This window comes from Sitophilus oryzae, unplaced genomic scaffold, assembly GCF_002938485.1.
Source record: "Sitophilus oryzae breed Bouriz unplaced genomic scaffold, Soryzae_2.0 scaffold_1494_pilon_pilon, whole genome shotgun sequence".
Lineage (NCBI taxonomy): Eukaryota > Metazoa > Arthropoda > Insecta > Coleoptera > Curculionidae > Sitophilus > Sitophilus oryzae.
This window is the reverse complement of record NW_022146163.1, coordinates 988,015-1,002,943: the sequence shown is the minus strand read 5'-3', so window position 1 is coordinate 1,002,943 and position 14,929 is coordinate 988,015. Positions and strand designations below refer to the sequence as shown.

The window sequence follows — 14,929 nt, the reverse complement described above, 5'->3', positions numbered from 1 at the left end:
ATGTTTTTTTTGGATTCCTGGGGTCAAAACGTTGAGAAAAGTGTTTTTAGCCATAGTCAAATTTCACCCTAAACCAATACCTACTTTTCTTACCATAAACTATGACAAGTCAATCACCTGTAAAATCCTGTATAATTGATCATGCCGAATTTAGCGCACCTGACAAGCGTTGGACGTGTCTGGCAAGGTTTTTGGGACGTTCGATATGATTATGATATGTTCTATAGTCGAACATATGTTGCAGCAGTAATTATTGTAATATAAACTCATTTGGCAAATTTTTAGAACTGCAAAAGGAAGGATAATGGTTTCAATAATTTTTATCCAATTTTTCAGTGGCCGGATATATTCATTCTCACAGATTAGCCAGACTTTTTTTTCTTAACTGCACATCTCTCACTAATAAGACTATTTTTATCGCTGGAATAAAGTGCAGTCTATTTGTACTTTACAATACATTTTCCGTCCCAACCCATCGGACTCCCTCCCCCCTACATATCTATGAAATTTGCTTAGAATAAGATACGGAATAATTTTATCGGTGTTTGTTGACTGGGAAAATAAGTACCGAAAATCTTTACTGCCTCCTGGACTACAATAAACTCGTCAATAAAATGAAAAATGTACCTTTAACAACGAGATTTCGTCTTTTCCAAAAGTAATCCTTTCCTCGAAAACACTGGTACCATCAAATTTCGAATTCACCAACGTTGGAGGCATTATTCTACTTCTCAACCACCACTCTTTTTGTCAAAACTAGGGTACATTTAAAAACTATCGATTTTTCTTTAGTCCAGCAACGAAACAACTTAAACAAAAAAAAATACCGACTTTTTCGACAGTTGAAACGATAGATCAATGAGCGAACGAACCCGAACGAAGAAAATTGCAAACTAATTGAAGAAAGTCGAATGGAAACGATCAATAACAACAATCGGTGCATTCCGAAATCGATGTATTAGTTTGTGACCTCTTAATTCGCGTACGGAATTCGTCAGAGTGGCTTTGAATACAAATTGCGGTCGTATGACCTACACAAGTACGAATAAGGTAGGTACTGTTACGATTATCTCCAGTTTGGAATAACAGAATAAGTCTTTTGAGTCGTCCGATTTTTTGGCTATCGATTTTCTCTAATTGGTTTAAAAAGCCAATAATTTTTTTGGACATCAACATTTTGGGATATCAAATAATGTTCTCTATAATCAAATTCAAAAATTAATTATTGAACTGAATTAATATTAACCATATGCCGAGAACAACATAACAAACTATGGCTAAACTCTCTCTCTCTCTCTCTCTCTCTGTCTTTATTCCTACAAAAGGAATGTAGTGGTGAGGTGATGTGTGAGGTTTGTCTCCATAATTCCCTGTCTTGTGCCTCATGTACAAGCGTGTGCAGTGGCTTGTGGGTGATCTTGGATAGCTGGTCTATCCATCGGGAGGGCGAGCGGCCTCTTGGTCTCCTTCCTGGAACCTTGCCCTGTATAATGATTTTTTCCATACAGTCAGTATCCCTCCTCATAACGTGACCGAAATATTTAAGGATACGTGACTGTATAGAAGTTGAGAGACGTTCTGTGATGTTCAGTTCTTGGATTATGGATTCATTGGTTCGCCGGGCAGTCCAGGGAATTCTAAGCATTCGTCGCCAACAGTGCTTCTCAGTTGCGTCAATTCTTTTCATTTCTGATTGTCTCATCGTCCAGGAGCCATACATCAATATAGGAAATATTAGGCAGTGAACAAGCCTTTTTTTAAAGTGTTTAGATGTTTTTGTCTCGCCATATCTTTGAGAGTTTTCGCACTCTTGTCATTTTACATCTTCTTATTTGACCAAACAATACAACATTAAAACGCACAAAGAAATGTCATCATGTACTTTGCGTAAAATAGCTAACCAGATTAGTAATCTATGTTTTTTTAGTCTATCCAGAAAATGGGTATTTCGCTACTTTCTATATATTCGCTCGAAACTCCATAAACTCTCGCCAATATATACAAAAATACAAAGAAGCCAAAGAAACAGTAATGATAACAACCCCAGCGTTCCCAACTGCCAAAGGAGTACGACAGGGAGACACGATATCCCCAAAGCTGTTTGCAGCAATACTAGAAGAAATCTTCGGTCAACTAGACTGGACAAACAAATAATTAAAAATAGATGGAGAATATCTTAACCATGTAAGACTCGCTGATGACATGGTCTTAATTACCAATAGTTCTGAAGAAATGAGAGTTATTCATTTCACAGTTATAAAGATTTAACCGCATTTAGGATAGGTCTTTAATTGGAAATAAGTCCTGGTCATTTGGAAATCCGATTTAAATATTGTTGTGAATTAAAATAAAAAAAATCTGATTTAAATTAAAAAATCTGATTTTTGTTTATTTTTTTTAAACCATGATTCCCCCTCCCCCCCCTGCCTAAACCCTACCTATACGATACGTCACTGGTATCTGGTATTACACTCGTCATTTCTGGAACTTCCGGTGGAATGGTACGCATAAAAAACACAAAAACATTCACGCAGAAGATGGAAGAGTGGAAGAGAAATAGGCTGGTCGAAACCCCGACCACTAAACCGTGAACGGCATTTCCGCTAGCTCTTTTGTTGTCGGCTGCTGTTCCTTTTTTCATTTATCTGAATCGAGCGAGGGTATCGCACGGATGGATCGTGTCGGCGATACCGCACTGACATTGTGGACATTCAAATTAGCTTTGGCTTATCGGTTGGAACGGTAAAAAACAAAACGAGAAAAAGTTTTAAAGGGAGAGACTGAAGTGGCGGCGCATGGTTCACCACTCAGAGGGTACACAATCTTAAAAAAAATTGTCACGCGACCATGCACGCTCAAAACTGACTAATTTTGAGCTGAGAGATACTGTACATGTACATAAGTTTTAGATTAGATTCCTAGCGGTGTCTCTCGGTCTGATCCACTGCAATCTTCTCAGATCTATTGTGGTCCTCTTCTGATCCTTAGGTTACATTCTCCAGTCCTATCCTTTCCACAAAGTTTAGCAATTTGTCTGGCAATAGCCTATCATTGCCTATTACTACGCCGACATAAAATGTGTTCTGTTGTTTCTTCTTCAGATTGGCAGAACATACACATAGCTTCGTCCGTCAATCCCATTAGTTTTAGATGCCTATTCAGCTTACAATGCCTTGTTAGTATCTCCGAAATTAAGCATTTTAAGACATACATTTACACGAACTTTTTTACTTGTTTTTATTTGCAGAATATGCTACCGAAGTTTCCGGAATACTGTTCGGACCACGCTGTATATACATCAAAAAACATTAATTTATAAGTATCTTTAATGGTAAAAGGTTACTCACAGAAAAGTAAACTACATCAGTTAATCATCTTATTCCTCGTTTTCCTTTCCTTCTTAAATGGTCGACCATTTCTCAAGATAATTATAAGATGGCAAATTATAATTACTGTTCTAAACCTCTTCTTTATGAAGATAAGTAATAAAGACAATTAACTTATTTAACTTCATTATAAATATGCTATAATTTTAAAATGACAACATAAATAAATCACCTATCAAAATATCAACATTAGTAGCAGTCTTAATATATTATTTATATTATTTGTGTATTACACATTTGAATTTGATATGAAATTCCGCAGATTTGTTGGACTTTTCTGAGCTTTAGTTTATGACATTTATTACTTATTATACAAATGGTTTTGTTCAGAGATAAATACCGGGTGCGTCTCAAAAGTGGCTAACCTCTATAACTTTTTTATTTTTCGTATGATATAAATTAGGATTGATTAACGTATTCAGTTGTTTTCGGTCACTTCCTGTTTCACCGGAAATGACTACAACTTTTGATATTTAAATGACACCCTCGGTATTTTGTTACTTTATTCGATAGAAAATGACACTCTGATTATAATGGCATATCATATGTTGACTTTTGACGTTTTCGAATATGGTTTATTTGAAACTGCAACATGCAATTCATAACGACAATTTGACTCGAAATACCAAGTGTGTGGTACTAAATTATTCGTAAAAAATGATTTTTCCAAATGTGCTAATGAGTTGGTTGTTCACACCCTCGTTCCATTTGAAAAAAATAAGGTGTGATTAAAAATACGATTTGGGCATCTTTCCCGACCAGGAAGAACACAACAGATCTGTAAGGTCGCAGTGATTAACCCCCCTCCCACTCATTCTAACCGGCCAGGACAAGACACTGAAAACATTAGTCGATCAAATCTATTTTTCCAAGGCTTCTTGATTAAAAATTATAGTGTTCTTAACACAGACATGGCACTTTAGATTGACATTTAAAATACAATTTTGTTTTAAACGATAATGTCAAAAGTTGTCGAATCTGTAACCGTGTTGTCTATCAAATAAAGTAAAAATACCGAGGATGCCATTTAAAAATTAAAAGTTGTAGTCATTTCCGATAAAACAGGAAGTGGCCGAAAAGGATTCAACAAGTCAATAAATCCTAATATGTCATATACCAACATACCAAATCTCGTTTTTTTATCTGAAAAAATAAAAAAAAGTTATAGAGAGGAGAGCCTTGTGAAACGCACCCGGTATACTTTACGTGTAGTAAACCAATAATTATGAAATTCACTTAGAATTAACTAATTATACATTTTTTCTTGCATTTGTGATTATATTTACTTACTCCTTACTCCTTATCAAAAACAATTAGGATTCGTCAATATGACTTAGGTGTTTCAGTAGCGTATCTAGTATTCTTGATATTAAATAATTATTATAACTTATCTATTTTTATTAGAAACTAGCGTGTACCAGCGACTTTGTTCGAGTCGAATTAATCATTTATAATGGTGATGATAAAGCAAATCAAGAATTTTCATTAACATACAAACTGGATAAAATTTTCTCACATTTATGTCAGCATGAGAAAAAACAATATGGCGATATTATTATATAACTTGGTAATATTTAAGGAGTAGTTTCATCTCGTTAGAATTTGACTTTCGAAAAATCCGTTTGCCAAAAATAAGCTATTTACGTCAAGCAGTTTAAGCAGAATCGTGGTTAAGAAATTACCCAACGTTTTGGAACACCCTGTATGATTTTTTAAAAAAATTCAAAATATGTGAAAAAAACCAAATAAATTATGCTTGTCCAAGCGTTTTCCCGAAAGACTAACCGTTTTTTAAATAATAAATATTGTAATATTTGAGGGGCGTTTTCACCCTCTTGGAATTTGAGATTCGAGAAACCCCTCCTTATCGAACCTCTACACCCCACAGTCAATCCGTTTGCCAAAAATCAGCTTTAAACGTCAAGCAGTTTAAGCAGAATCGTGATTACTCAGTGGTGACATTTTATGAAACACCCTGTATAAATTTATAAAAAATCTTAAAATATGTAAAACAACAAAATAAAATATTCGTATTTAAGAGTTTTTCCGAAAAACTCACCGGTTTTTAAATAAAATATATTTTTGATATTTGAGGGATAGTTTCACCCTCTTAGAATTCGAGTTTCGAAAAATTCTTTCTTATCGAACCTCTACACCCTAAAGTCAATCCGTTTTCCAAAAATCAGCTTTTTACGTCAAGCGCTTTAAGCAGGATCGTGATTAATCAATGACCAGATTTTTCCAAACACCCTGTATACATTTTTAAAAAATCTTAAAATATGTAAAAAACAAAATAAAATATACGTGTTTAAGCGTTTTTTCGGAAACTTGACGGTTTTTTAAATAAAAAATATTGTAATATTTGAGGGGGGGTTTAACCCTCTTGGAACTGGAATTTCGAAAAATCCCTTCTTATCGAACCTCTACACCCCAGAATCAACCTGTATGCCAATATCGAGCTTCCTACGTTGAGTGGTTTGAGCAGGATCGTGATTAATCAGTATGTCAGTCACTTAAGGATTTTATATATTAGTATAGATATAGATATATTCTTGAAACTATTTTAATAACTAATAACCATAGCTAATAACATTTATTAACACCGTAAAACAAAACTACGAAATTATAAAGATTTAGATATTTAGTTATATAATTTTTTAAAAAGTGCTAGTAACATCCACATATAAAAATAAATATTAATAGGATAATTCATGGAGATACAAAATTATTCTTCTTGAAGATCCAAATTATAAAATAGATCAAGGACTTCAGAAGGTTTCCAATGTTATTAATGTAAAAGAGTTTTGCGTAACTAAATCATAACACACAGGAAATGTTTACATCTCATTATTCAGTTGCCCCTATTCGTTATTATGTAAACTTGCTATATTTTATGTCAGTGGCTTAATTGTTTATTGTTTTTTTATTACCTAGAAATTATATTAAAGATGTACAAACGTTTAATTAGTTTGTAACAATTATTTATTTGTTTTCCACACAAATACATATAATTATTAATTCTGAATTGAATAGATTATGATTGTTTAATTACTTAAATTATACTGTATGGGTTTTAGTAGCTTATTATATCGAAAATTAGTTCAAGTATATTGGAGGAAAAAGTTCTCAGATGTTACTCTCCGTCTACTGTCGCTATAAATTAATTTTAATTGCTTCTGTTTTCACTTTTTTCAAAAGGAAGTAACGGGTAAATACATATAAGAGATGATGTACAGGGTGGGTCAAATTCGACGCTTTTAAATGGAAACACCCTTTTCTATAGGAGATAGACAAAAACTAATATCGGTGTCTGGAGCTCAATTTTTGTCAAAAACATGATGGTGAAATCCGCGTATCGATATCTGTTACAGTTTCGGAGTTACAGGGTGTTTTTCAAAGATATGCATTTTTAACAAATCGCTGTAACTTTTTTGCTATTGAAAATGTTGTATTTTTATGAAAACATTTCCAAAGCACCTTTTTACGAAGAATTTAATGGTATAGTATAATTTTTTTACAATTAGTAATTTAAGAATTATCAACAGAAAATTTGATTTTTTATATGGGATACCCTGTATATTTTTAATTTATTGAAAAGAATTTAAAATTACCTTTCCAAAAATATAACACACTTGATATTTTGCTCGATTCCTCTTCGAGATATTATAGAGTATATAAAAATTCGCCGGCTTTAAATAAGTAGGCTTTGAACGGCACCCGCTGTAATGCAAAAAAAATCTAGCTGTGAGCATCAATTAAAACGAAAATAATATTTGCTATGAGAGATGCAGAATTTTATAACAATTTAAAATATATTTAACCAACATCAACACATTTAAACTATATCTAATAACAATAAAAATAAATAGCAAACCAAGACATGAGATTTTGCTACAGGTGTTCGACATATCGACCGTCTTCTGTTATGGACAGACGGGGCAGTTTTTGAACATTTCTCGCGGAGTTCATTAACTCATTGGGGGTGAAAGATACACTCTCATAACTGCTAAGTATTTCTAATTCTTGTCTAGATTATACGGAAGAATAAAGAACCTTTATTCTTCCGCAAATAATATCTTATATATTATATTATCTAATATAATCTTATATAATATATAATATATTATCCATAGGATTAGATCCATGGGCACTAAGTCAGGCGGCCTCGACGGCAAACGGCTGGGATCTTGGTTAGCTATTCAATTATTCTTGAAATTGGCTGATAACTTCAGCGTTCAGAGGCGGTGCGTCGTCTTGCTGGAAAAATATGTTTTCGAGTTCCATTAAGGGCATATCATTAATAAGGGGTCCAAAGCCTACTAGTTAAAAGAGGCGAACTTTTAAAAATTCTGTATTTCGAAGGGGATTATAACAAAATATCAAATGTGCTATATTTTTGGAAAGGTAATTTTAAATTCTTTTCAGTTAATTAAAAATATAGAGGGTGTCCCAAATAAAAAATCAATTTTTCTGTTAATAACTTTCAAACCATTAAATTCTACGTAAAAAGGTGCTTTGGAAATGTTTTCATAGAAATACAAAATTTTCCATAGCAAAAAAGTTACAGCCATTTGTTAAAAATGCACATTTTTGAAAAACACCCCGTAACTCCGAAATGGTAACAGATCACCATCATGTTTTTGATAAAAATTGAGCTCCAGACACCGATATTAGTTTTCGTCTATCTCCTATAGAAAAGGGTGTTTCCATTTAAAAGCATCGAATTTGACCCACCCTGTACAGGGACATAATTTTAAGTGTCTCACTAAATTTAAAATGTTCCTGTTTCCTATTTAAAGCAAGTAGGAAAGAGTAGTAGTAGTTTTAGAAAAAGAAGATACATAGGGATTCATTTTTTACTGAAAGGTATTGCCGTGTTTAGGCCTCCAGTTATTCTCTAGGAAGCTGTAGTAACCCTAAATATGATTCAAAAGCTTAATGTAAAAGTTCATCTGAATTTCGAAAAACTCGTAAAAGCAAAATGTATCTCAGAAGGTAAGTTTCTAATATTTATGAAATATAGCATTCATTCACAGATTACATTGTAGGACATAAAATCTTGAACTAATTCTGTTTTAATTTTTTTTAAATAGTTATTTGACTGAATATTTTTTTAAGTAATCTATTTTTGATTATTTTTGAGTTGTGGATCTTTTTATAGAACAATAACACTGAAAGTTAAAAGATATTTAAATAATCGAATGAGTTTCTTTTATAAACATCTTTTAGATACAATTTACCAATTCCTAGTTCCTGTTCATTTTGATATATCTATAGTGTAATAATACATGGTAAATACACATTAAATCTGACAGAGTAAAAAAATACATGTCCATTTAATGTAAAAATACACACTAATGTAGTAAAAATACATAATCTGAAATGAACTTAGTCGTATAATTACGACACTAAAGAAGTATAATTTTAAATTTTCTTATCAGTGAATGTTTTAATTATTTTGCGATTACCGTATTGCCAGTCGTTCACTGTCTAAAATTGAAATGAGCACTCTCTATTTTTACTCTGCCAGACAGTACAGTTACAAACGAACAACCGACTGATTCTAAAGACAAATTATATTCGTGCTTTATCGTTACATCATTACCATTCTAATCCCCATAAGACATCTGCGAGCAGCGACTTTTATGTGCCTTAACATAAAGCCTTTTAATAACAATCCATTGTCAGCGTTGTGTAAATATGATATGCGTTAGTACCGCTGTCCCGAGTGTGTGTATATGAATAAATTACACGTATTACGTACACGCGATAAGGAAAGGAACGCGACTAGTAAATTGTCGTAAGCGACGTGTAAGTTCTTTTCTGCACCAACAGCTCGAATTGACAGAAGATAAAATCTAACGGGTGTTTGAAATTTATCGTCGACGGTAAAATATATAAGTTATGGGGTACTATGCAATATATACTATTGATATATGAGTGTGTTTGCTATTTTGTAAGTCAATTGAGATGAATGGCAAGTATCAATTCGTCAGTGAAGTAGTTTTTTTTGTACAATTATGATTGTATTTAGCTCTACAAATTTCTATTAGATATATAAAAATATAATTAAACTTTCCCTGTAAGTGACAGCTAAATAATAGTTTCTGGTAACAGATTTATAAAGGTATGTGATTCAGAGTATGATAATTGTCCCAAAAATGTCAGGTATACCGGGTGCGTCTCAAAAGTGGTTCACCCCTATAACTTTCTTATTTTTTTAGATAAAAAAACTAGATTTGGTATGTTAGTATATGATATAAACTAGGATTGATAGACGTATTCAATTCTTTTCGGCCACTTCGTGTTTCCCCGGAAATGGCTAGAACTTTTCATTTTTAAATGGCACCCTCGATATTTTTTTAGCTTATCCGATAGAATTATAATATATTATATATTAATTATGGATATTAATATTATAGATTGACATATCATATGTCAACTTTTGACATTTTCGCTTAAGACAAAATAGCATTTTAAAGTTATTTCAATCTAGAGTGCCATGGCTGTGTTAGAAACACGAATTTTTAATCAAGGAGCCTTGGAAAAATAGATTTGAGCGTCTAATGTTTTTAGTGTCTTCTCCTGGCTAGTTAGAAAATGCTCAAAACGTATTTTGAATCATAATTCAATTTTTTCAAATGGAACGAAAGTGGCTCATTAACATATTATTTGGAAAAAGCATCTTTTTTAGGAATAATTTAGTACCACACACTTGGTATTTCGAGTCAAATTGTCGTTATGAATCGCATGTTACAATTTCAAATAAACCATATTCGAAAATGTCAAAAGTTGACATATGATATGTCGTTCTGTTCAGAGTGTCGAATAAAGTAACAAAATACCGAGGGTGTCATTCAAAAATCAAAAATTGTGGTCATTTCCGGTGAAACAGGATGTGACCGAAAACAATTGAATACTTCAATCAATCCTAATTTATGTCGTATTCTAACATACCAAGTCTCGATTATTTATCTGAAAAAATAAAAAAGTTATAGGAGTGAGCGGGGTGAGCCTCTTTTGAGACGCACCCGGTATAACTAGATAAATTATAAAAATATAATCTAGTTACTAATATACCAGATACTAAAAGAAATTCGGGCTTCCATTGCCTTTATTTATTTTAAAAGATCAGACATTAAAAAAAGATCAGACGAATAGCCAAACAGTAGGTATCACATAAAAGTTGTTTTCAAGACTCAGACTATTTTAAGAAGAACAAAACCGGAACCAGACAAAATAGTTTTTCACTCAGTAGTTTTATACAGATACGGACGAAAAGATATTACTTTTCATAACAGTTAAAACACATGTAGATAGCGCCCCCTACAAATAGGAGTCATATTAATATCAAAATCAAATTTCTCAAGCAAAAAACTCCCAGGCACCATTCATTCAAATATTAACGTTACTAATTATCTGGAAAAAATCGAAATAAAAATATGAAACTTCTACACCCTGTATATCCAAAATTAAGCATTTTAGAACATACAATTATACGAAGTTTTATACTTATTTTTATCTGCAGAATATGCTGCCGAAGATCAGCGGAATACAGTTCGGACCACCCTGTATAGTGGATGGTAAATGTCATTGATCGTCATTATTTAAAATTCGATAATACAGTATTTTTTTTATTTAATTATTAATATAGTATCGTAAGTAAATAATTAACATATTAATTTATAGCTAATAATAATAGTAAAATATGTGTGTTTGACTTACCCGTGTCACGATAACCATCTTGGGCTAGGTTTGACATATAAAGTCCTGCAACAAAAGATAATGATTATGTAAATGGTCAGGTATGTAATAACTACAGTTAAAGTAAAGTTCGCATTATATTGTATTTTTTATTGAATCCGAAGAGGCTGTACGCTGTACTAGGCAAATATACTCAAGGTGGTTTGCCATTGCATATACCTTGAGGTTAATAAACGTATAATAAACCCATCTTAAATATTATCTTCATTTCTTGAAAAAAGCCTGAGTATTTCCCCAGTGAAAAGGAAATCTAAAAATGTAATAAGAAAGTTATTAGCCGACCATACCAATAGGTATGGTAGGCTATTAAGATCGGCAAAAAAAATGTTTTTTAATTTCACTCAAAATGAGTTATTTACACACAAAGACCTAAATACAAAATATTTTCATGGTGTCTGTCTGTCTGTCCGTCTGCCGTCTGTAACACGATAACTCAAAAACCGCTGAACCGATTTTAACCAAATTTGGCACAAAAATACTGTGGCACCCGAAAATCTGGCCATTAGTTTTTGGTGGGGGTGGGGGGTTGGTAAGGGGGTATAGGAGGGGGTTAAAAATTTAAAAAAATCGTAACTCCAAAATTACAGTAGCTAGCGAAACGCGGTTTTCAAATTAAGATTAGGAATAATATTTGCAACAAAATTTGTAATAACATCAAAATCAGTCAAAGTCGCAGTTTTCGAGATATTAACATATTTTAGTATGGGCGGCTATACGTACCTCCCGGCGCACTGTGGTCAGTTTTTAAAAATTAACAGGAAAATATTAAAAAATCTGATGAGGTTAAGCGGCTTCAAAAACTCCATAAGTAGGCTTTGAAATAGTTGCTAAAAACATTTCATTAACAAATATGTCAAAGGTCGTTGCGAACTTACTGTTATTTTGATTGAAAGTGTAGTATAGTTGACAAATTAAACTAAATAATGTTGTTATTTGCACATGAATAAAATTTTTAATTTGCGTATTCCGTGCAAAAAGTTATATGTCATTAATACTATCTAAAATGGAAAGAGCAATTGTTGTTGGTAAGTTTTTTGACATTAATGTTCTTCTGTTGAGTATTAAATATGAGTAAATAATTTTGATATGGTTAGATTTTTTTTTAAATTATTAGAATATACATTTTTTTAATGAACTAGCAGAAAAAAGTCTTATGAGGTTTCAGTTTTAAATAAAGTTAAGTTGATAGTTAAACCATTAGACAACTTTACCAAACCTACAAATTTACCGTCCTAGTCCGTCTATTAAGTCGAGGCAATTTTTAGGATGTATTGCCCATATTAAATGCCTGGAGGTTGTTGACTTTTTAAAAGCAACTGTTAGCAAAATCTGTAAGATCCATAGTATTATTCTTATAATATGATAATTTGTAAATATCTAACATATGCAAATGATCGCGACCAAAATCTATTTAAAATAAAAAATAACGAAACTTTTCCAAGTTTTTAATTATTATACACCCTGTATACGACTTGTTCTTATTAATTATATTTTTAATGTAATTTTATGATACCTAACATATCAAATCGGATATAGCTAGTAATCAAAGTTAAGTAATTTTCACTAATATTTTTTCCGGCTAATTTGACAAAATTGACCACATTGCGGCGCCAATTTTTTTTCTATCGCAGGAGGCAAAGCATTAGAAACTTTACATACTAATAAAAAGATTAATAGATTAAGTAATAATCTTAGCAATTAATTAACTACTAAGATTTGGCAGCATGCATGGGACACAGGGCACAAAATAGATTTTAACAATGCAAAAATTATAATGAAAGAAGCGATAGCCTCTAAAAGAAAAATATAAGAGGCTTTTTTAATACAATCTAATAAAAATTAATGTATTGCTCATGCATCTGTAGATGTTAGTAATCTATGGCAATCGCTTCTTTGATTTTAAAGAACACATGAATAAACATAACACACGTAAAATTTAAAACAAATTAAAAATTATCATACAGAAAGTTTTAAAGCTTTTTGGTTTTACCTTATTAAGTAATTGTTATCAGGTAGTAATTGTTAATTTTGAAGTTTAACTTGATATAATGTCATTTTAACAGAACGTCAATGGTTTTTGTAGACCATAGATAAATGAAACAAGTTTAGATTGGAAAGTGCCCATAAGGACAATGTAAACACTATTTGGCGCTATTCTTGCAACGGTCGCGACCCAAAACTTTTGAAAATTTCGGAGCGGTTCGGCTTTTTCCGGAATTATATCGCCAAATATTGTTTATTCAAATTTATTATTATTTTCGTTAAATTTTATAAATAAAATACAGTGTGTTGCATACAAGAAACTTTATTTTATATAAGGACGCATGTATGAAATACCTATGAAACATTGGAAATCGATGTTATGCCACGATCCACGATGGTTTTTGCAGTTCACAGTTCACAGCACAGCTTTTTAAGTTTTTAATGCCACTTTTTCACAATTATCACCGGTTGGAGTAAATAAAACTTGAATTAAACTCACAAGATAGCAATAATTACTTTGAAAATGGACGCTATATAAACACTTTTCGGAATTTCTTTAATGAGAGCGGTTTAGGTTTTGAAAGATTATTACGATTTTTGAAGATTCTGACTTTGACAAGAGAAAATTATTTCTGTTTTTGTTTGCCGTTGTTCTTAGCGACCGCTATAGCAGCGCCAGATCGCGTATAACGGTCGCGACCCAAAATAATTTCGCGACCCAAAATTTTTACGGTCTTTCCAATCTAAACTTGTTGCATTTATCTATGTTGTAGACGTATCTGTTTAAAAAAAAACTAAAGTGTTCTCGAATAGTTGTATTAAGATATTTTAAATAGTTTTTTTCTTTGATCTTTGCATTTTTTTGGTTCCGACGACGGAAAAAAAGATATACTTTCCGAAACGTTAAGCATTTTTTGTCCGTTAGAAAAATTTGTTCATCAGTAAGCCACTGCTGACAATTAGTCTCCGTTGGATTAATGCATCAGTGTTTACCAAAAATTGCTATTTTATTTTGTAGATTTTCTTCCAGTGGCGAAATACCCATAGGATTTTCTTGGATAGATGAATTCGCCACATATGTAGGTATAGACATTTTATAATAATAAAAGATAGATACACAATTACAACCTTCCATCACAAGCCCATTGCTTCATGTCAGAAGCAAAATGATTGCCATTTAACAGATAATAATGGCCCGTATGAATAAAAAGAAAGCAAATGCTCATGAGTATGAGCAAACGCTCCAAGCAAGAGCTTAGAGTAACAGGTCGGAGTATCAGCATCTACTCGAGTTAATATGAATAATGATTGGCTAATGAAGAGCATTTGCTTCAATAAAATGAGCATTTGCGCTTGGTCATTTCATTTTTAGGCTTTTTTCATTTTTTTTTCTTATAGATAAATATTCATTTTGTTTACTCCTAATTTAATTTTCATGAACCCACCATTTTTATCTAAGATCTTGACCAAGAATAACATTTACTATTTCAAGCCGTCTCTCTCGTGCACGCTGTAGAAACCCATCTTCTACTTCGTAGTCACCACCGTTATGATAATTGTCGTCTGGTTCTGCATTATATTCAAAAGCAGCATCTCTCAAGTATTTGGTAATATTGTAAAGCACGATACAACAAATAATGACGGATGGAACTTTTTCTAATTTAACTCGGCACATACATATATTTCAAAACTGGAAACCTGCGCTTAAGTTGGCCAAAACACCTTTCAATTATAACCCTTCCTTTCTTAAACAGTCTGTTGTAAGCTCTTTCCAATGCGTTATTAGGGTTTCTAAA

General features: G+C 32.2%; 1 protein-coding gene across 1 annotated transcript in view; it reads right to left on the bottom strand.

The window, feature by feature from the left end:
- The window catches only part of LOC115877471 (myosin-VIIa), a 123,333-nt gene that overhangs the window by 66,690 nt on the left and 41,714 nt on the right, over window positions 1-14,929 (bottom strand). The window contains exon 2 of the mRNA XM_030893625.1: window positions 11,112-11,156. Within this exon, the coding sequence (XP_030749485.1) occupies window positions 11,112-11,129 (18 nt within the window). The 5' untranslated portion in view covers window positions 11,130-11,156. The remainder of the gene's footprint in view (window positions 1-11,111; window positions 11,157-14,929) is intronic.